Below are 22,350 nucleotides of genomic sequence, written 5' to 3' on the forward strand. Positions count from 1 at the left end.
AAAATAGATGTGTCTGGAAACCGGGCTAGTCTGTAGAAAATGTCAGCAGTCACAAAAAATGTCAGCAGTTTGTTCAAGAGATGGACTGAAGTCAAATCGTACACATCTAAGTAATTGTTTTTAACTAAGAAATTATAAAACAATCATTGATTCGTTAGTTTTACTAGAGTAAACAAGAACTTTAAAATGATTTGTTTATCAGTTATCGTCTGTCAGAACACTCAGTGCCGACTTTGAGCTGTCTCCTTCTTGTGGAGGTCAATTAAAATGCAGATAACTTTATCCTTTATCTCTAACCGTCTTCCTGTGGCCTTTATTTGATCTCTTAGATGCTTGTTTGAAGTGATAAACGTTCCAATCTGAGGCTTTGTTGAAGCCATTTCAATCTTCATGTCTGCTCCAATGTGTCTTGTGATGTACTGTCAACCAAATTCAGATTCGTCCCTGTCTAACAGTTCAGCAGGAGTCTATTTAAGTGAGGTTTCACAGAAAACAGAAGTGCGTAGATGCAGATCAAAACCCAGCAGAGTGGCTCATCAGCAAACTGAAATGTTTATGCAGACCATGATCTTGTCACACATAACATATTGTGTTACAACCTGGTCGACAGCAAATGATAAGACAGATAAGTCATTTTACAAACAACCAAAGTACTGGAAAAAGAAATACTGAGATATCATCATTGTCCCATTTTATAGAAATATCCAATACTAAAGCATCAAGTACTCATCTGCTCCCTTTAATCAGTTTATAAACATAAGAACTAGCTCAGGGTACTATGTCTTTGGTCAAAGAGGTTTTTCTGTAAAAACTGCAAAGGGACAGAACTCTGTTCCTCAAATCATCAGAGGACTGACAACGTTTGTTTCAAAAACATCTTGAGAACTGGCTCATGATGCATCAGACATGGTACCATGCATAATGCATAGGACCTTCTCTAATCAATGTCCATAAATGCTTTAAATCAATGGCTTCATTAGTGTTTCTATCTTTACTGCTTTTTGGTTTACTTTGCGTTTTATACATTCACAATGTTTAGCAATCATTACTGTTCCTTTATATTTACATTAAGTTTTTACCCCTTAACAATGTTATATATTTCTATTGCTCAGTTATATTTTCATTGCATTATTGTTGTTCTATTCAGTTTGTTTTGATGGAGACAAATCCCACCTCTGCAGGAACTAAAATAGCCTTTTGGCTAACTGGTGCGTTTGCAGAGATGCTTTTTATTGTCCAATGTCCCTGTCAAATAATTAAATACATTTAAAGAAACAGAGTTTACAGGGAAAGAAGTTCTTTTCACTGCCATCCTCTGCTGAATATCCTCCACCCCCAAACCGCATACCATAAACGGCTGTAAAGGCAGCGGCCCTCACCTCGTTTAGTGTTGGAAAGGCTCCAGAGGGCGTAAACGAAACACAGCTGAGGAATGAGCGCATACGGTCTTCTCAGGTCAACTTCAGCAGCAGCTCTAGCCCAGTTTAACATGGCTACTGGGTGCATTCTTCTCAGTAGATCCATGTTACCCCACTATCTAAAAAAACAGCAAAAAGTACAAGGTATGAATAACATTTGTATTTTTAGCAATTAAGTACCATTCTTGTTTTTGGATGCTGTTTAATTACCATTTAAAAACGTAACTAGTTGCATTAAGTATGCACTATTTTAATTTAAACCATTTTACATTCTCAGATTTGTCCTGACGCTTATCAGTGCAAATGTAGATCTGTCCCATGAAGGTTTACCGTCTTCCCATTGCTGGTTTTATTTACTTATTTTAGTGCTTCTGTATATATTTCCATGGCAATAAGCGAGTGACCTCTATTTTCCTCAGGGATTTGCAGAAACATCTTTGTTCTGAGTGAGTTAGAAAATGTTCTTTCCTGCTGATAGATGACGTCTGAGGCAAACCACTAACAACTGGTTTGGAAGTCGTCCGTCTGTCTGCTCCGTGCTTCAGATCTGTCCAGAACAAACACAGCACAACTTTGACCTCATCATTCGAAAAACAGAAGTCATAGTTAGTTTAAAAGAGCTCTCTAATTACCTGTTTATTTAATGTAGGGTCATTCTAAATAGCATGCAGTAAAAAGCAGTTTTATCTCAACCTGGGCATTGTGTCTGACCGAGAAACTAAAACATTGGAATTTGTTTTTTTTTTTCTCAGGGATGATGTCAGATCATCAATCTCCTTCCTGAATAATGATCATCCTCTGCCTCGCTTTTTCTTCTTTACTCTGCTACTTTGAAATTATAGGTAGTACATATGAGAACAAATATTACTTTGTCCAAAATATTTTTTTCTTCTTTATTTGCAATACTTGTTGCTTTTCCCGTATAACAATCAAATAATGTGAGACACTTAACTAAAAGCCTCAACACTTTAAATTGACCTTCTCAGAGATGATAAGATTTTAAATCTTTGCAGTATCATCTACAGAAATACAGCATTAATTTGTAACATTTAAAAACCCATTTAGATGAAAATGGTGTTTCTCTTGTTTTTAACATTAATGGTAATATTCTGTGTATGGATTAAGAACATTTGGCTCAAAATTGTATTTTTGAGCATTTCTTTAATTCAAATTGTTGGAATCAGAAGCAGACAAAAAGTTTGACAAGTTTTTATTAGTTGAATATACTGGGCAGGCCGCTGCGCAACAGTTCCATCCACAAGGTGAATTTATAATGAACTACTGCTGCTCTGCAGAAACTATGTCCTTGAAAACGACACGATTTTGGCTAAAAACAGCATCATTATAATTAAAAGACCACTGGGAGCACTTTGAAAATATCTCAAAAGATGATCAAAGTGGGTCTTTAAAGGTAACTAAACCATTTACATGCCTGAAAATGTTGACGTAAAAGGTCATTTAGAGTATTTTGAAATACGAATGAAGTTCCTTTACTTTTGCTGTATCCAACTGGTGGACAATGATCAATGATCATCCTTCTCTGTGTCTATTCTGTTGTGTTTGTTCTCTATCTGGGATGAACCTCTATCCCAGGTCAGGCTGACTTCCCTCATTTGTGTGTCTCATTGTTTATTTTACTACCAGACACTGACCTTTCGGATGCAGCGTGTCAGCATCTGTCATTGTTTTTTTCCATTTCCTCCTTCTCCTACTCCTTTTATACGTTGGAAAAATAGTAATATGAGACTTTATGAATTAGGTTTCCTTTTTCCAAACAGAAACATAAAACATCTAAATCAAAGCTGATTAGTTTGTTAGAGGCAGTTACAACACTGACTGGTAAGGGAAAAAGCCATTTTAAAATTATTTTGAATTAAAAATATTAAAAACCTGAAGTTATGAACTTTGCAAATCTAAATAATTTCTAGTTTCTTAAATTTTGAACACTTTGTAAACTAATTTCTTCTAAAAACCTTTATCGGTATCTTTCTAACGTATTTAAATCTTGCCATCTGTGAATAAACAGGCCAAATGTATCATGCAGAAGTGTGATTCAGAGGTAAGTTATTGGCGTTCAAGTTACAAGGAAGTCAGGATTTTCTGTGGTTAGTCATAATGGTAAAACACAAAACATACTCCACTAAACCTGTGAGTTTCAGAAACAGATTTATCGCCCAAGTATGAGTGAATATACAAAGAATTTGACTCCAGTAACGTTTCCTCTAAGCATAGGTAAAGTGTGTAAACATAAAAATGAGGATTTATTTGAAATTTGAACCAATATAAAACTTCTCATGTTTGTGTTTTCAAAGCTAAGATCAGATAAACTAGTCCTACACCTGAATGTTGCTATCGTTTTTACAGTTTCAGGTTTTTGAAACACAAGCAGCAAATACATTTTTGACACATGAATGAATATTTATGTTCTGGAGGTACAACGTTAACCAGCACTACCTGTTTTTGGATGAATGACATGGCTCTGTGGCATCTTTGTGTGTGTTGTACAGCGTCTGTGGGTCAAAAACATTTGTGTCCCGTTTGTCACCTCACCTTTTCTTTCGTTTCTTTCTGTCCCAGGAGGACAGCTCGGACCTGAAGTGTCAGCTCCACTTTGCCAAAGAGGAATCTGCTCTGATGTGTAAGAAACTGACCAAGCTGGTAAAAGACAGCGAGGCCATGAAGGAGGAGCTTGCCAAGTACAGGTCGCTGTACGGAGACATCAATGCCTCGCTAACTGTGGAGGAGGTGAGGGATCCAATGACTTTACTGTTAACTGCACGGCAGTCTTACGCTGAAAACTCAAAGAATCTAACATTTGAGGGGATGAGTAGGACGGAAGATCATGGGAGGAAGCCATCAAACCATTTTTATGACACCTTGGCACTTCTTTTACAACATTTAAGTCTTGATTACCTTCATAAAAGTGCCATTTACTGGCTGAAAACTGCTCCACGGTGGAGTGCAAACAGTGCATTAAACACAGTGGAGGTTAAGTCAATTCAACCCCTCCTTTTACTTAACACCTGCAGGTTGCTGACTCCCCCCACACCCGTGAGGCTGAGGTCAGATTGCATCTGAAGCTGGTGGAGGAAGAGGCTAACCTCTTGAGTCGCCGCATTGTGGAGCTGGAGGTGGAGAACAGAGGCCTCCGAGCTGAGATGGAGGACATGAAGGGGCCACAAGGTAACTCTCATCCGCCCATCACTTTGAGATAGAAGATGGGACTTCAAAGTGAAAAGCATCTTTTAACCCTTAGAGCAGTGGTCCCCAACCCCTGGGCTTTACTCTGATACCGGTCTATGGAACAGTTGGTACTGAGCGACCTACATTTTTTCCATTTCTACTTGTTATCTGAAGGAAGTTTTATCGTGGAAAATTCCTTGATTCTCTACATCACATCTGACTCATTTTTGACACGTCAAGTCGTTCTGTCACATGTTGAAAATGCCTCTTCCACCTTATTAAAGCGGCTGCACCGCCCGCTAAATTGAAACCCCAAAACTAGCAAAGTTAATAAAAACTAACGTATTAGAGAAATGTATTTTCACAGAAGAGAACCAGTGAGAAAACGAAGGAAGAGCCTCAGACTTCAAAATAAAAGAAAGCTGCATTTAATAGACAAAAATCTCTCTTTTCTCCAAATTTTGATTTATTGTGACAGTTATTCCCACAGACCATCATAAAAATGCAGAATATTCCGCAATTACTGTCTAAAGATACGAGAATGCTGCTAATAAAGTTGTTCAAAAGTAGGATTCGAGTTTATTATGATATTTAGAAAATACTAGTTTCAGAGACCGTTTTTTCTTAAACTCTTATGTACCGTATTTATTTTCTTTAGATGTCGCCCCTCAAAAGCCGAACAAGTCTGAAATTGGCCACTGATTTATTAGGTTTCACTTTTTCAGTTATGGGTTCAGGTAAAATCTAAATCACAATTTAATTCATAAATTGTGATTCATTCACATTCCTACATACTGGTCGGTGAAACATCTGCCTAACATTAAACTCATCTGTGGCCTGAAAAGGTTGGGAATCACTGCCTGAATGGTCAGTGCCTAAGATTTGGAAAATGACTGATTTTGAATTATAGCCAGAGTTGCCGGCTGTTTTCTTTGATTTGTTTTTTATATTTCTGTAATCATTTTGTCATAAACCTTTAGTCAAATATTTTATTTTGTTCTGGATCTTTGTTTCTGACAGGAAATATTTTTGTAATTGTTTGCTCTTCTTTACACAGATGGGCTTCATGAACTTACTGGAGCCGGTGGAGGCCTGGCGTCTGGGCTTGGTCTGGTTGCAGGCGCCATGGTGCTTGGAGGAGGTGCTTCATCGGAAAACGTCATGGAGCTCCAGAGACACCTCCAGTTTGTGGAGGAAGAGGCCGAGCTTCTGAGGAGGTCCCTGATGGAGATGGAGGAGCAGAACAAGCTCTTGATGAATGAAATAAATCGCTACAAATCTGAGCTCCCACCGACGGCGGGCTCCCTGACCTCCGGTTCGCTGATGTCACTGACGGACGGGCTGCTCGACAGCCCTGTGCACTCGATTCAGGAAGGAGCTGTGCTCATCAGCACTGAAACCCCGACACATGAGGAGGACCTCCGATTAGCCAGACTTCAAATTGGAGAACTGAGTGGGAAAGTGAAGAAGCTGCAGTATGAGAACCGTGTGCTTCTGTCCAACCTGCAGCGCTTCGATCTGGCATCTTACCACGGTCCTTCTTCTTCATGCTCTTCCTCACTGAGACTGGCTCTGGAGACCGATGCAGAAGCTGGAGACTCAGCTGAGTGTCTCCCGTCTAGGTAAATGTTTTTACTTTTTTCCGGTAAGCTTGATCTGTTGCTATGGCAACATATGGTAAGGCCCCTGGCCATCAAAAAACAATTGTATTTTTACTTTTAAAAAGTGGCTCCTAACGACTTTTTAGATGTTTAAATGCTCTTTAACATAAAAGATCGGTGTTTTTCCATCAGTCCATCACTACGCAAAGAGCCTGTAGGAGGGGAAAAAGACACCATTGAGATTGAAGAGCAGAAAAGAAGGATGGAGGACAACGCTGACGCGACGTCTCAGTTCCCTGGTTACCTGAGCCAGAAGAACCACAATGCCCTGTTGGCCATGAGGGATCAGGCTCGCTTGGTTTCCACCGCTATACAGCTTCTGACTTCCCCTGAGTCCAACTGCCTCTCATCCTCACCTTCCATTTATCGCAAGGTCTGCAGCAATGAGGCAGCAGAGCCATGTGACCTGGAGAAACCCCAGCCTCCAAGCCAGGTATAAGTCCGGCTTGGTTTTTTCTTCCACGAAAGCAAAATAAAAACACTGAAATATTTCACAGCACTCATGTAGTTTGTGTTTTATAAGATCTGGATCCTCCCCCACAACAGCCATTTCTTTCTTCTTTTTCTAGATTGCAGAACTATCGGACCTGGCAGACCGCCCTCTGGTTGGAGCTCTGACCAGCAGGCTTCAGGCCCTGCAAAGCCAGCTTCAAGCATTTGTGGAGCAGGTCGAAAGCCAGAGCAGACCCACGTCAGATATGAGGGATCCTCAGATGGAAGGAGCATACCCTCCATCCTCGCCCCACCCCCCTGTGCCCTGTTCTGGGGAGGTACAAGATAACCGAGCAGAGGATAAGGTACCACACAAGAATCACACTCCTCTTTCTCACCTTATATCACTTTTTTTTCTGGTTTTATTTTTTGGTTCATTTTGTATCATTTTTTCCCCTCACACCCTTGGTTCTCACTTTTCTTGCATAAGCTTTAGTTTGGCTGAGATTTTGGAAACTTTCCAACTGTTTCTGTTTTTTCACACTATAAAGCACGTATTGACAAAAATAAAACTTTCACCAGCAATTTCACATCTTTAACAAAGAGATTCCCTCATCTTTTACCTTAACATCCCTCCTCTGGGCTGATAAAATTCCAAATTAATGTAAAATCATGTCAGTTTAACTGATGAAAACCTAAAATATACCAGTTATAAGTGAATGAACGCATCAGAAACATTCAAGCTTGAGTTGAAAACTATATGAAACCCCGGGGGGGGGGGGGGGGGGGGGGGTTAAATCCCAGCTGGGTGCTTCTTGTATGGAGTCTGTGTGTGCAGCTTTTCTCCAAAACACTCCCAAATTGACTGATTGGTGACTTTGAGGTACTCTGCCCTCATCCTCATGCACACGACAGAACAAGAATATAACAAATCCTTCACATCCTTCCAGTTTTTTCAAATGTCTTCATTCTTGTCTTGCTTGGACCTTAAAGAAAGCAAAAAAATAAAAGTAAAATAACATTGCTGACCCTGGAGAGTTAGTTTTTAATAACCGACAAGTACAAAGCTAATCTGGGTAAATATGTAAGAGTTAATGGCCGAGGAAATGTATATAATACTTTTTAACGCACGCCGTGGAAGCCTCATGGACGACTGTTGCTTCCGCGAAGTGCGTTAAAAAGTGATAATGCACACTTCGAAGGCCATTGACCTGCCTATTCCGATGGGTTGAATAAAGGATTAGTTCAGAGAGAAAGTTCATCTCTTACCGCTTGTTTTTGTCCACATGATAAAGCAAAGGTTGTTTTAGAGAAGACGTTTCAGAAAAATACAAAATTATTATTTTTTTCTTTCTGAAATTAATATTTCAGAAAGCCCTTCAGACATGTTTCATAAATCAAGATTTTCCATGTGGAATACTTCCCTGGGAAGTTTGTGGGTTGTGGATGATTGTCAATGATTTTTTATTTCATTTTAGAAAATCATTTCATAAACAGTTGATTGTTTGTATTAGATTCAATTCACTGTAAACCTAATAATATAAAAGTGCAACTAACTCAGTGTGGATTAAATATATTTTTTACTATGGACCGCCATAGGTTTACTTTTGAAAATAGATCAATAAAACCGATTTGTATATTCTGTTAATTTATTCTGTGAATTTGAAGAACTACTGATTTTATTATAGGATTATTTATTGTTTTTGGAAACTGAAGACCTTTCAATTTGATGTACTGCCCGAACAAAAGAAATGAGATGAAACTATTTTCACTAATTGCACAAAGATGTAGTTGACACTGATGGACTATAATGTTTAGTCTTTCCAACAGCCCTGCGGTCTCTTTTTTCTTTTCGTCCTCCCTTCTTCCCCTCTGCATGGGCACCATAACGCATCAATTTCTGCACCTGACTTGTCAAATGTTCCTCTTCCCCTTTTTAATGCATCCTCATTCCCTTTTTTTCTATACTGCATTGCCTCTCTCTGGACCTTTTTGTTAAATGTCACAATCTTTTCTTTCTTTTGTCACTCATTCCTCCTGCTTCTTTCCCACCTTGTTGCTTCATTGCTCCTTTGGCTCCTGCTGTTCATCCTAACTGCCTTACTCCTTCTCTTTTTTTGTAATTTCTCTCCTCCCTGTTTCTGTTTTTTCTACTGCATATTATCAATGCTTGCACTCCTCTTCTCATCTTTCTTCAGCCGTTCATTCTACCCTCCATCCTTCTCATCTTTTTTTTCTCCACCCTCTCTTTTTGCTCTCTGACCAAGCTCTTCTTCCTCTTCATCCTTTTCTTTGTCATGTGAGACCCATAAGTTACCTTTTTATTTTTGCCTTTCTCTATGTTGTTACATGAACGGACATTAATTTTGGTTGTATCGTTTGTCTTATCGTTTTCTGTTTATTTTGCGTTTTGTCCATTAATGTCTTCTTCTCCATCTCTTCTGTGATTTTTTATGTTTGTTTGTTTGTTTTTTTCTCATTAACTTGCCCATGCATGCATGCAGCAGCCTGATTATAGGGACCAGTCAGAGCCAGACGTGGGAGATGAAGTTGAGGAGAGCAGCCGATCTGTCAAAAAGTCAGAGAATCAGGAAAGCAGCCAGACGGAACTGGAAGAGAGGGAGACGGATCTTGCTGTGGTGAGTTCAGTCATTACCAACACGGCATCTACAAACTGCTGCTGGAGAGCTGGCTTGTGTTTCTGTCCTTCCTGTAGCTAACAGCAACCCCCTCTGATACTAGAGCAGCTCTGAATGTTTCTTCTTTGTTTTGAGCTGTTCCGAAAAAATGCCTTCATGCATTCACACAATCCCAATTTTTCTCCTTAGAAACCATTTTAGGCTCAAAAAGGATGTCATATTTTTTGCTTGGAAACAACGTTGTGTTAGTTCAGCACCATAACTTACTGCATGTCTGGTGATAAACAACAGCAAAAAACTAAACTGCAGCTGCCAAAGGCAAAATTCCATTTAGCTAAAAATCCTTTTTTTCAGAGATGAACTTCATAATATGTCATCAAATGCTTTCCTTCTGCATTGGTAGGCCTTCTTTTGTGAACTTCTTGCTGTAGTTGTCAGAATAGTCTTATCAAATCTAAACAAAAGCCACAAATAAAACCCCATACCATCATTGCGCCAACATAAAAAAAAGAAACACAAATGTGACTGAAAGATGAAGTGTGGCAAACCGCACACAACTGCATTTTTGACAGTTGGTTGATTTTCTTTTTTCAACAGTCTGGTTTCACTGCAAATAAATGACGGTGGTTGTTGGCAACTTCTTTTCGTTTATGTTCATTACTGTAGTTGTCTTTTTTAATGATGTGGAATAAAAAACTTATTCTGAATTTTGTTTTTCTATCTGAGGAAGACATTGGCAGTCTCGGGCTGTTTTTTATTAGAGCTACTAATGCGCCTGAATTTTTATGACATGATTGTTAAAAATACCTCCTTATATTCCAGGGTCTTTTCAAACACATTTACCGTAACCATTTTTTCTAACACTGAACTAAGAAAAAGACTACAGAAAAAGTCACATAAATTCATACACGGCTGATAATGCATAGAAAAACTCCCTGTCCCAAAGACTGGAATCCCTTTTACATGGTAAATCGGTATGAAAGCCAGATGACTACCACTTTTATTTTGTGTCAGTTTGACTATCATTCTATTGGATCGATTTTAAAAAGTAGTTAAATAAAATTTGAAAAGCAGTTAGTCAGGTCTCTTCTTTTTTTTTTTAAGGTAAGGTCTCTTCTAATTGGTCAAGTTCTTGAGGTTGTGACTAAAACAAAAACTTGTAATTTTAAACGTACAGATGCACTACAGGCTTTTGTTTTGTCTTTTGAAGTGAAACTGTTCCAGCTTCGTGAACCCTGCTGCATATTTGCATGAAAATTGTGAGCTCGCTGTAGAAAAATAGCATCAAAAACACAACATTGATACAAATGTTTAAACATAAAAGTCTTATTAATCAGGAGAAACACCAACATATAGCTTTCTGAACATTTGTTTATTTTTTTTATGTGTATAACTTCTATTACTCATTACAATGAAGTCATTTTCCATTCCTTCAGTCTAAACAGTGTTAATACAGAGCACATATACAGTAAACCCTTGTTTTTCGTGGGGGTTACGTTCCAGAAAGAACCTGTGATAGGCAAAAACCGTGAAGTAGAAACCTCTATATCTTTTAACAATTATTATCCAATTAAATACTCTATTATACATTGAAAAGACAGAACAAACCATTTTACAGGCTCAAGCATTTGTTTCACCAATAAAAGTACCTTAGAAACGTTTTTTTCAACAAATAACTTCTGTACTGTACTGTCAAATAATAATTTTAATCATCAATGTGAACAGAAGGCTTCAAATCGCGGAGATTAGCCCCGCCCACCGCGACCCGGAGAATTGTCATTATAAAATAATGATTAAAAAAAGTACAGTGGGACAAATAGTGACTCGGGTGTATTTAACTGCTCTAAGTCCAGACTGAGCCGCTGCATCCTGACTTTACTCTGCAGTGTTTTCTTCTTTTGCAGCCCGCGGTGCAGCTGCAGGTGTGTTTGTTCGGGGGAAGAAGAACATAGTGATCGGCAGTTGGTGTCGCTCTTTTTTCTTCTTCCCAAAAACATCCTTATACACCGACATGCCAACATCAAGAGAATTTGCATGTACATAATGTAAATTTGGCAAGCTGTTTTACGTACGTGTACATATTAAACTGCAACGTTATTGACGCACAGGTAGAGAAGAAGCTGAGTGACTTTTTAGCCAATCAGAATGCAGAACACAATGCACGATGCAAATCCGTGAAGTAGCGAAACCGTGAAAAGCAAACCGTGTTATAGCAAGGGATCACTGTATTCCTTTAACTTTATTTTATTACAAGTTGTTCTATAGCTTGTCTGTTTACTCTAAACAGAACTGCAGCTGCTGGAAATTGCTGCAAAGTCATAATAAGGAAACTAATAAGGTCAGGAAACTGTGTTTAACCTTCAGACCATGTTCAATTTCCAAACACAGCCTCTTTGCATGAAATTCATGATGTAAATTATAAAAAAAGGTCTACCCAAAATGCACAAAAATGTAAAAAAGTGTTTGCTTTTTTGTTTTTTAGTGAGTAAATGGCTTATATTAATTACTAATGACCTTCGAGGTTCTCTATTGATGTTTTCTATTGAGCTTTTCTTTCATTTGCTTCAGTTTCTGATTTTAAAAAAAATTCTCATAATGACAACTTATTCACTTTTAAGAAGCATGAAATTCAGAAAATTCCCATTAGAGCCTTTTACTTATTTTAAACTAAAATGTGTGTAGATTTTGTTTCTAAGGGCTGAAGCTCATTTTCCATGAGCTCCTGTGGGAACAGAGGCATTCTTTATGGTTGACACTAGAGGCTGGGTGGCGCTCCCGGTGGAGGGTGATGGAGAGCAGACACTGAGCCCAGTGGAGGGTAAAAAAGGTCATTAATGGTAAAGTGTTGGGTCGATGGCTCCCACTCACTCAGCAGCCAAATGAGCCGTGGGGGAAGAAGGGTGAGTTTGCGGTGTGAACTTACTGTGGTCTTAAAAGGTCGCTAGGCAAAACTACAAACCAACTTTTATCTGTTTCTCCCTTCATCACTTTGTTGTAAAAAACCTTTTCTTTCCGACATTTCTGTCATTTTTTGACTTTTCCCATTTTAAACCAACTGTTTTTCAACCACTTTTCCTTTATTTTTTATCTATATATTGTCTATTTTTTTCCTATTTTTGTTTTTGATTCCCTTTGTCTTGTGTCTTTTGACTTGTGTCCGTAGCTGGTCCAGTCTGGTGACGTCCCGGACGAGCTGTCTGAAGCTGAGGAGTCCAGTTCTGGGACTCGAGAGAAGCTAGAGAAGGATATAAAAGATCACAAAGAAATTGCTCTAAAACTCTCAAAGGTGAGATTAAAACAAACACGAAACACTTAGCTTTTACAGAAATGTACGTAAAAATTAGTTCAGCTCAGTTTTAGTTAAAGAAATACTTGTTTTTTGTGTAATTTAACAAAAACAAAATGGAAATTTCTCTCTGTGTTTGAAGACCAAGTTGAAATTGGCCTGATATAATTCTTATAAATTAAAAAATCCTCAAAGTAAACAAACATGGATATGATTCTGATAAGCAAAATAAAAGAAAAGTATGTGTTTCTGATGGGAAGGCATGCTTTAACAACAAAAAATGTCTTTTTAATATTCTAACTTCTCTCTAAATATCGTTCTCCTTCCTCTTAGCTTCACGAGGAGCAGCAGAAGTCTCTCCTCCGACGAGACTTCCAGCTGCAGAGTCTGGGCCTTCAGGCTCGAATCCAGCAGAAGTTGTGGAACCAGGAGAGGACTTTGCTGATCCAGGAGTCCCAGCACCTGAAACAGGCCCTGTTGCTGCTCAGCCTCAAACTGCGCTGCTTCCTCAAACAGTGGAGGCTGGGCTTTCAAAAGGACGCAGAGTGGAAGGATGTCCTGGAGGTACTCAAGTCATAAATCTTTCACAAAAACAGAGATTTTAACTTTTAAATGACAAAAAAAAAATTGCAAACCAATTTGGATAAAACTAAAAAATGACAGGTAATGTATGACTCTTTCTTTAGATGAACAGCCTGAAGGACTTATATCTGCTGCTCCAGGAGGACAACCTGCCAAGCCCCACCCACAACACAGACAAGAGAAGCTTTGCAGACGACCAGCCTTTCAGTCCGACTTTAAATGTAAGGAAAGTGGCATAAACAAGCACTCACACACAGTCATGCTTTCTGTACACTTAAAAGCCATCTCTGGATACTCGCCTGCCATGACTTGGATGAGCATGCTTAACTTAGAAACTTGTCTTCACCTTGACAGACACGTCCCCTTAATGTCTTTATGTACACCAGCTCTACAAGTAACAGTAGAACCAGCTGGGAGGATGCACTCACACAATCCTAATGGATCATCTGTGTTCCCACAGTCGAATGCCGTGAGCAGCACTTTGGCGGACCTTAGGGTTGCCCTACAGGATGTGAGCGGAGAGCTGCGTCAGGAGAGACAGGGCTCCCAGGAACTCACTCAGCAATTTGCAAAGGCCAAAGCATCATGGGAAGTGGAGAGGACTGAACTGAAGAGTGTCATAACGCAGGTAAGGAGTAGGGATGTCAGTAGGACTTAACACAAGTAGCTGGAAGAAGGGGCTAAAATTTTTGCTCCCTTTGGAATTCAAAAATTTACTGAAGTGATTATTTACAGCAAAAATAATATTATTTACAGCAGATTGTTGTTCAAGGCCCACTCAGATCATCTTTTGATCCATTGTAAAAGCATTCCCAGTCAGCTTTTAATTATGATTTTTTTTTTCGTTCTTAGTCAAAATAAAAATAAAAACTAGAGTGGTTTTCTTGGACATAATTTCTGCAGAGTGGCAGAAGTTCATTAGAAATTCACCTCTGAGTTGTGGGCGAGACTGTTGGTGCATAGTAAGCCTGCCCACACTTCCCATTACCCATCTGTTTACATACTCTCCTGCTAGCTCACACCTCTAACCTAATATTAGCAGTGCCACAAAAAACTGCCAGCAAAACTGGAGCTATCCAGCATTGCAGTTTGGGGCTAGATGCCAGCTCAGACGAGGAAAACAAAGACGAACATGGATCTATTTGTCTGCAAGTGGATGCATCAGAATGGAGCAAAGTAGGGGGCTTGTGGCTTGCCCGGCACAAACACAATCTTTTTCCAACAATATTTTTGTCTGCTTCTGATTTACAACAATTTGAATAAAGAACTACTCAATAAAGCAGCCAATTCTGAAGGAAGGAAAAAAAAGAAATCCAGATTTTATTTTAAAACATGTGATTCTGTCCTTCTTCTACTTTAGAAAATACTTTCAATGTCTAAGTAAATGTGTGTTTTGGGATTTCACGCTCAAAACTCACGTTCAGTCATAGCTGCGCAAGTTTTTACCACTGTTTTCGTGCTCCATGTATATAACGTGCGGCCTTTGAAAGCGCGTTGAAAGTCGAACCAGATCAAACTCTGACCAATCAGGGATGCAGATTTTATAGGGATGTATGGATGCCGTCCCTTTTAATTCACAGAAGTGCAAACTGTTTGAAAATTGATAATGGAGGAAAATGTAATAATTACGGTTTGTGTCCGGTCGAAATTATATGAGACCAATATATCGTGTTTCATATATCGAAATAGAGCTGTGAAAGAAAAAACCTGGAGCAAGATTTGCACCACTGATATTTCCCACCAAGCCTCTTCTAACTGTGCTGGACGTGTGCCAATAAACAGTAGAAAAGAACAAGAAGGAGACGCCTTTTCCTGCTTGTCCAGTGTGAACACATTGCTCATAGTCACGTTCAAGAAAGCTTGATCAGCGCACTTTTGAACGTGAACACGCATCACACGCCTGGTGTGTCCGTAGCTTCATATTTCGGAAACATCAGCAGAATTGAACCCTGGTTCTCTGAAACATGGGTGTTAACGTGGTTCAAACCCGAGGCTGTCAAAAGTTTTCTTGTGTTGCTAAATCTGTGGCTTCTGCTGGTTTTGATTAAGCTATCTAATAATGTCACTGTTTTATAGTCGGAGTCATTTTTTTGCAAACAATTCTTTTTTTATTCTACTCAAATATTTAGTTTTATTCTTATCAAACTAGCTAAAATGTCGACGCCTGCATAGTGCAACTCTGAGTTTGCGTGTGCGCGCTCAGGGGTGCGTGGCTGTTTTACCCTGACCTAGATGCCACAGTTGGATACAATCTCCATACCAAGCAATGCACGTTTTGATCTAAGCAATCAATTTACCACAGAGGTCTGTGAGTGTGTGTGTGTTTCTGTGAGTGTGTGTCTCTGTGTGAGACCACACATGGCAGACACTTCTCAACAAGTCAACTCAATTCCAAACACTGCTCTGCTTGTCAGACAGCTGGATGAGAAATTATCCCCACTGTTCAGGCGTATAGACAAACACTGTCAGCAACGTCCAAAGTGCTGAGAGCATGACAGATAATACAATTTTTGTTTTGTTTTGATAATTTATAAAGATATAAAGATCTTATAAGTTCTGCACTGATGCTTCAAGTCCTTTTGGTTAATAGCGATCCATCATGACTGTCACACACATTGTCATTGCTGTCATATCTGTAATGACTGAGCGAACAGCTGCACTCTCTGATCCCTTCTGTATCACATCTGTTTATCCAATTCCCTAATGTAGAGAGGTATGATTTATTGGTTAATATGCGAGTATATTCTATATTCTTTGTATGCAAATGAAGTAGTAATAAATGGTTCACTGACATCTTGATTGTAAAGTTCTCACTACATTCATACGATTTTTCATTGACAAACCTTTGATCCATTACCTGAATTAAATCTTTTCATTTAACTTTTTGCATTCAAAAAGTTCTTTCTAGCACCTCTACAGTTTGACAGAGATCCTTCAAAGGGCAAAGTTAGCATATAGTGCGAGACCATTTAAAGATCTACATGGATGAATATTGTGTTTTTGCTGTTTTTAACATTTTGCATTTTTCTGATGATGGAGGACATATATGAAGAAAAATACGCTTAAAATGCATTTCTGAGTATTTCTTTGTTCAAATCATTGTGAATCAGGAGCAGGTGGTCCTGCCCACAACTCAGAGGTGAATTTCTAATGAACTACTGCTGCTCTGCAGAAACTATGTCCTTGAAAACAACCCAGGTTTTTTTAAAATTTTGGCTAAGAACGGCATAACCATAATTACCAATGGGAACACTTTTAAAACAGCTAAAAATCCATAACAGGTCCTTAAATCCACAACAGTTTTAACAGCAATTTATTGCATGCACAAAAACATAAAACGTCTTAATTTTTTTTAATGTATAGATTAAATAATATGTCACAAACATCTACAAAATCAATAAAGGAAATGTTTTATATGTTACAAAAAAATCTGGAAGTCTTAGTGGGAAAATCTGCATATTATTTTTTCACAAGACATGTAAAAGTCACCAAAAAACACAACAAAACACAAAAAAATCTGCTAGATTTTGAAAATTATACATGTAACTTAAAAACATATTAGCTCGTTTGGTTTCAACACCACTTCTTTAAGGCATTTTTGACCTGAAGGCAGATGTTAACCAGCTATATATTACTTTCTTATATAATCCAGGATAAAGTTTTTCAGCGAAAGCTTACACTTCATCTTTTGTTTGTAGCAGTGTGTAAAGATGGAGAGAATGTAAAAGGACAAAAAAGAAAGATCAATATTGCATGGCAGGGATTTTCACAGAGACGAGCCTGTGATCTGCTACTGCTCATCATCAATTTGTATGCATAACCTTTAAAATATATTCATTATATTAGCAGCTCTGCATGTCAGCATTTCTAGAACTCCAAACCAGTTAAGGTGGTAACTTATTATTTGATCATGCAGGCAACTTTGACTTTCTAAAAAAGGTACAATTTTCTTTTTTAAGCTTTAAAACCAAAATATATATTGTCTTTTTATTAAAATGTAGTCATCTTTACCTTAATAAGAACATCTTATTCAAAGACAAATCATTATCAACCCTTTTATTTATTGCCCTTTTTTTTAGTTTTCATGTTTTTTTCCTCTGGGTTATTCTCGTAAAATGTAATCACTGTTCCTCTGTGCGATTTTACACATTCAAGTTCATAAATTAAAGTAGGTGTACCTGCTTAAAATCAAGCGTCATTGATCCACCAGTAAGCAGCTGTCATCCAAAGAAGTATAGTCACCATTTTACAGGGAACCTCGTTGTTAGTCTATGGAGACTGGAGCTGGGCTAAGTCTGTGGGTGTTTCGCTGTGATAAGTTACCTGACATTTTCATTAGCTGCTAACACAAATGCCACGGAGGCAAACAGAAAGGCAGAGAGCAGATAGATGGGTCTGGGTGTGTTTGTCAAGCAGATGGGCTGCTATAGACCCTGAGGCTCAAACAGGGGCGGGAAAAAAATGCAGAACTGCTTATAAGAAGTTGAAGTGATCCCCCCTACAGGATCAGTGACAGCAGCCAGATTCAGAGTGAGAATGCTCTAAATAAAGGGTGAGAAAAATGCAGCAGCACGGAAGCTTGAGGAAATGTGCAAAGAGAGGGTGAAAAGGGTTTGGGGGGAGAGGAGGACTGACAGGAAGGTTCAGAGACGGTGCAAAGAGGCAAAGGTGGGACTTCACAAGACAGATGTGCATAATACATTTTTTTTACCAACCAGTTAATCATTTATCAATTACCTCTACCATCTGCTCAAGTCGGTTTCTTTACATTGCAGCCTTAGCTCAAACTGTCATTAAGTACATCTTCATAAAACTCTTAGAAGTATTCACAAACCATTATCACTCTTCCTGATCTGCACTGTTCAAATGTTTAATGAGATGTTTTTTGTCTCATTTAAGCAAAACGATGATTCTGATCACTTTACGCATCAATGTTTTACAAAGACCAGGAAACCAACCTTCAGTTCTTCTAATAGCTGCTTCAGATTGAACTGTGCATTTAAGCAAGCATATATATATATATATATATATATATATATATATATATATATATATATATATATATATATATATATATACATATATATATTTGCCTAATAATATTTGTTTTCGAGCATATAATGTGGGCATTGCCTCAGGTTTTTTTGTTTTATTATAGTAAAAAAAGCTTTAGCTTTATCACATGGTTGCATTTGAAATGTGTTAGATATATTATATATTAAGGTAGTTATCATTTTTGCAGGGGTAACTATTTATTCATTTTTGAAAAAAGACAATGTTTGATTAAATGAGATGCTTTTTAATTTTAATTTCTAATGATCTGACTCTTTTTTTTTAGTTAAAATCAATGACTCCTCTTGTTTTGAGGACCAAATTTGTCTGATTACAAAGTTAGTTAATTTGTTTATTTACATGGATTTTCCTCTCCAAGCACATTTTCTGTGTATACAACGCAAATTAAGTTTAATGTCTTTTAAAATTGTTGAGACAAATCTAATGTTTTCACATTTCAGTACAAAAAAAGGAACCATTTTTATGAAGGTTTTTGTTTTTGTCTTCCAGCTTGAGGCCAAATCTGGCAAAGCCACCGTAACTCTTTCTCCAAGTGAAACACTAGACACCTCAGACCTGAAGGTGGCGCTAAAGAAGGAACGCGCGGAACACCAACACCTCCTGGCAGAGTCCTACGCTGCTGTGATGGACCTAACCAAACAGGTAGCGCGCGTGTGTGCGTGCGTGTGTGTGTGCGTGCGTGCGTGTGTACGTGCGTGCGTGTGTGCGTGCGTGTGTGCGTGCGTGCGTGTGTGCGTGCGTGCGTGTGTGCGTGCGTGTGTGTGTACACTCCACTCTGATGGTTATGAGCTCATCTCTTGTTTGCATCATCTGCATTTGTCTGGCTTTCCTGAACAAACAGCTTCAGATCGGAGAAAGAAACTGGGGCAGGGAGAAACTGGAGCTGCTGGAGAGGTTCGCTCGGGAGCGAGCTCAGTGGGAGCAGAGACTGAGGGAGGCCACCGCGCTGCAGGAGAAGGTGGGAGGGGCCTGAGGGCGAGGAATGTCAGAAATGCTCTTATGATGTTACAGGATGAGTGTGACAAAAGGAGGACATTGAAGGGGAGTTTCAGAGGAAAGAATTGTTTTTGTTTTTTTTCCATTATATTCTAATTCTAACCACAGAAACTTTTTTAAGCAAAGCAAAAGCAAAATCAGACATGATCAATTAACTTCATAAGAGATGAAAATTGGATGTTAAATAATGATTAGGGATCAGATATTTATTTTCTTCTCATTATTATGATAATAACTTTGTACTTCAAGCATATTATACCAGATAAATCTCTACTAGAAGTCTGCATGATATGAAAGGACATATTATTGCCATAAAACACAGCAGAATTGGGCACTAGTTTGAAAAAAATATTTTTTTAATGTAAATTAAAAAGACACTGCGGGAGACGCCTGTTAATGGACCGTCTGCAAAGTGCAAGCTACAGAAAAAAAGGGATCCAAATATATATATATATACATATACATTTTATATCTCAAAAACAAAAAGATGATTACATTGATATGAGCTAGTCATAAAGACGCATCATCATCATATTTGTGCTGCAGCAACAACTTGGAAGAAAGTCAATTTTTAAGAATTCTAATGGAGATATGAATCAGATCTGATCAAAAATGTTCAATAAGTCTGAAAATATTAAAACTGCAGTCACCAAACTTTGTCATATGACTAATTATCACCTATTCTTACTAGTTAAAGTTAACTATTTTTTAAAATAGTCCTAGAATGAAAAGGTGCCTCTGCGCTATCACACATAAGATCTGTGTGTCTCTGTCATTCTTGTTTTTACTTTTCACTCGATGGGGAAATTGATGTCACCCCTGAAGTGTGAAACACACCGCCTCAGCATTACCAGTGTGGGTGTGTGTGTGTGTGTGTGTGGGGGGGGGGGGGGGGTTGTGTGGCTGCTGCCTTAATGAACCAATGAAAATTGTCTTTTCTTCCAATCAGAAAAAGGTTTGTAGAATATAAAAGGTGATTTTAAGGTAATAAAAGAAGTCAAATTAAGATTGTGCACAGGTTATTTAGTCATTATTAAACGACTGAATTAAAATCTATTGATTTTGTACTAATGTCTTCTCTGCCTTGTCTATCAAAGCCCCCAGGTGACGAATCCACCATGGACTTAAATACTGCTAATGGAGTCGAATCAAAGAGGTGACGTCTGATGATTTTTTTCAATCACTTAGGAAGAAATGATAGTCACAAATGAAATAAAAATTTTGTTTTGTCCTAGACTTTTATTAAAGTGACCTATAATGTTTATTTCTCTGAAGGTCATCTACTGTAGATCAAGAAGATACTGGAACCCCCACTCAGGAGAAGTTTGCTCTCCCGCTCAGTATAAGTCGCCCACAGCTTGGTGGCACCACCGAGAAGCACTGGACCTACCAGAACCGTGAGGTTTGTAATTGACTTCCTGTTTTGGACTGTGAATGATTAGTCATGTGATCCAATGATTAGTATTAGGCTGATTTGATCTCACATCTTCAAGCAATGTGGTTGCCAGTCACATTGACTCGCATTAATAATCTGTAGCTTTTACAAAAATAGTAAAAGTATGGAAAATTGAGCCCAGGAGCTGATGGAACACTCCCAGTCAGGTTTTTCTAGAGCTGAGAACATGTTGGCAGCTGTCAATCAAGACAGCTGTCCAGCCATCCATCCATTTTGAGAACCTGCTGAAACCAGGACCTCCTCGCTGCCTCACAGTGCAGAACAGCACTAACATTGATGCTCAATTTGATGTCAAAAACAGAATCCAAATATATAAACATTTTGTACTCCAAACAGACATTAGGCTTGTTTTTTTTTTTTTTTTTGAGAAAAGTTGTGAAAGTGTTAACTATGTGGACATTAGTAGGATCACTATCTGACTCCTTTAGTTAAAGCATTTTTTATATATAAATATATATTTCTATGCAGTGGGCTGTACTGGGTGGGCTACAACAATCCCATAATCCCCAAAAAGGACCAACCAGGTTTAGGGAATCAATGGATGGATATTTACTTATCATTTTAATACAAATGAATTGTCACATATGTATTCTTTGTTATATTTTAGATGCTGGATGTCAGAGAAGCGAGTAAAACTTGGGATGGACCGAGTGGCTCCAGCAGCAGCTCTCAGATGGATCTGGAATTTGTGCAGAGGAGCTACACTGCTCCAGTCAGCAGTGGGATCAGGATCTACTACAGTCCTCCTGCTGTGAGGCGCCTGGAGCACCGACAGTCACGCCAGGAGCCTCAGCACGGTCAAAATGGGGCCTCCTCACTTGGGGAAATCAAGAAAGATGCCAGCGTAGATTCAGTAGACACGCTGGAAGGTCGCCCCCAACAACCGGCATCCTTCTTCTCTTCTTACGAGCAGTGGCTGAGCTCGTTGTCCAGCCAGCACAGAGAGCTGCTGGAGAGCAGGAGCAGCTGCATTTCCAGCTCCTTGCCGAGCGTCATCAACAACAGTGGGTCACCTAGCAGAATGGTTGACGGGATGATGTCATCTTCTGCTTTCCACGACCTGGAAATTGGGGACATTTCAGCCAACTTAAGCGACGACATGAAGGAAATGACCAACTGTGTCCGTCAGGCCATTCGCTCTTCATCTCTAGAGAGGAAATCCAGCAGGGAACCTGGCAGTCCGGTAATGTCCCTCTCTTTTATTCTTCCTTCTGTCAAAAATCTTGGGTTCAGAAATGTTGCAAAATTATTTAAATAATCTTCACTAAATGTGTTTCTCCATGCAGCCGATCAGTGTGTGCTCCAGATCCACCCAGACCGCAGCTCAGAACGTCAGCGTTGGGCTTCAAACGGACATCCTTACCAGCAGCAGGATGGCAGGGCTTCACTCCAAGTCCTGGTCTCCTCGTGCATCACCAACAACCACCTCTTCACTGGTGTCGGCCCGAACGCGACAGATCTCCACATCTCTGGATAAAGTTCACAGCCGTATTGACAGACCATGCTGCTCACCCAAGTATGGATCTCCAAAATTACAGCGCAGAGTGTCTTCAGGTAAAAAGTTTTTAAAGATTTATTTTAATTATCCATTCACTTGTAGCACTTTTCCCCTTCAGTTTCATAA

General features: G+C 38.9%; 1 protein-coding gene across 2 annotated transcripts in view; it reads left to right on the plus strand.

Moving 5' to 3' along the window:
* Nucleotides 1-22,350, plus strand: part of mtcl2 (microtubule crosslinking factor 2) — a 79,136-nt gene that overhangs the window by 50,197 nt on the left and 6,589 nt on the right. For both annotated transcript variants that reach the window (XM_011476824.4, XM_020704474.3), the window contains exons 6-21: nt 3,996-4,163; nt 4,448-4,601; nt 5,659-6,223; nt 6,395-6,695; nt 6,832-7,059; nt 9,199-9,333; nt 12,497-12,619; nt 12,953-13,183; nt 13,306-13,422; nt 13,662-13,829; nt 18,764-18,916; nt 19,116-19,232; nt 20,368-20,426; nt 20,546-20,672; nt 21,334-21,909; nt 22,013-22,280. In XM_011476824.4, coding sequence (XP_011475126.1) covers nt 3,996-4,163; nt 4,448-4,601; nt 5,659-6,223; nt 6,395-6,695; nt 6,832-7,059; nt 9,199-9,333; nt 12,497-12,619; nt 12,953-13,183; nt 13,306-13,422; nt 13,662-13,829; nt 18,764-18,916; nt 19,116-19,232; nt 20,368-20,426; nt 20,546-20,672; nt 21,334-21,909; nt 22,013-22,280 — 3,490 coding nt within the window. The remainder of the gene's footprint in view (nt 1-3,995; nt 4,164-4,447; nt 4,602-5,658; nt 6,224-6,394; nt 6,696-6,831; nt 7,060-9,198; nt 9,334-12,496; nt 12,620-12,952; nt 13,184-13,305; nt 13,423-13,661; nt 13,830-18,763; nt 18,917-19,115; nt 19,233-20,367; nt 20,427-20,545; nt 20,673-21,333; nt 21,910-22,012; nt 22,281-22,350) is intronic.

This window comes from Oryzias latipes, chromosome 7, assembly GCF_053564925.1.
Source record: "Oryzias latipes strain Hd-rR chromosome 7, Olatipes_Hd-rR_3.1".
NCBI lineage: Eukaryota > Metazoa > Chordata > Actinopteri > Beloniformes > Adrianichthyidae > Oryzias > Oryzias latipes.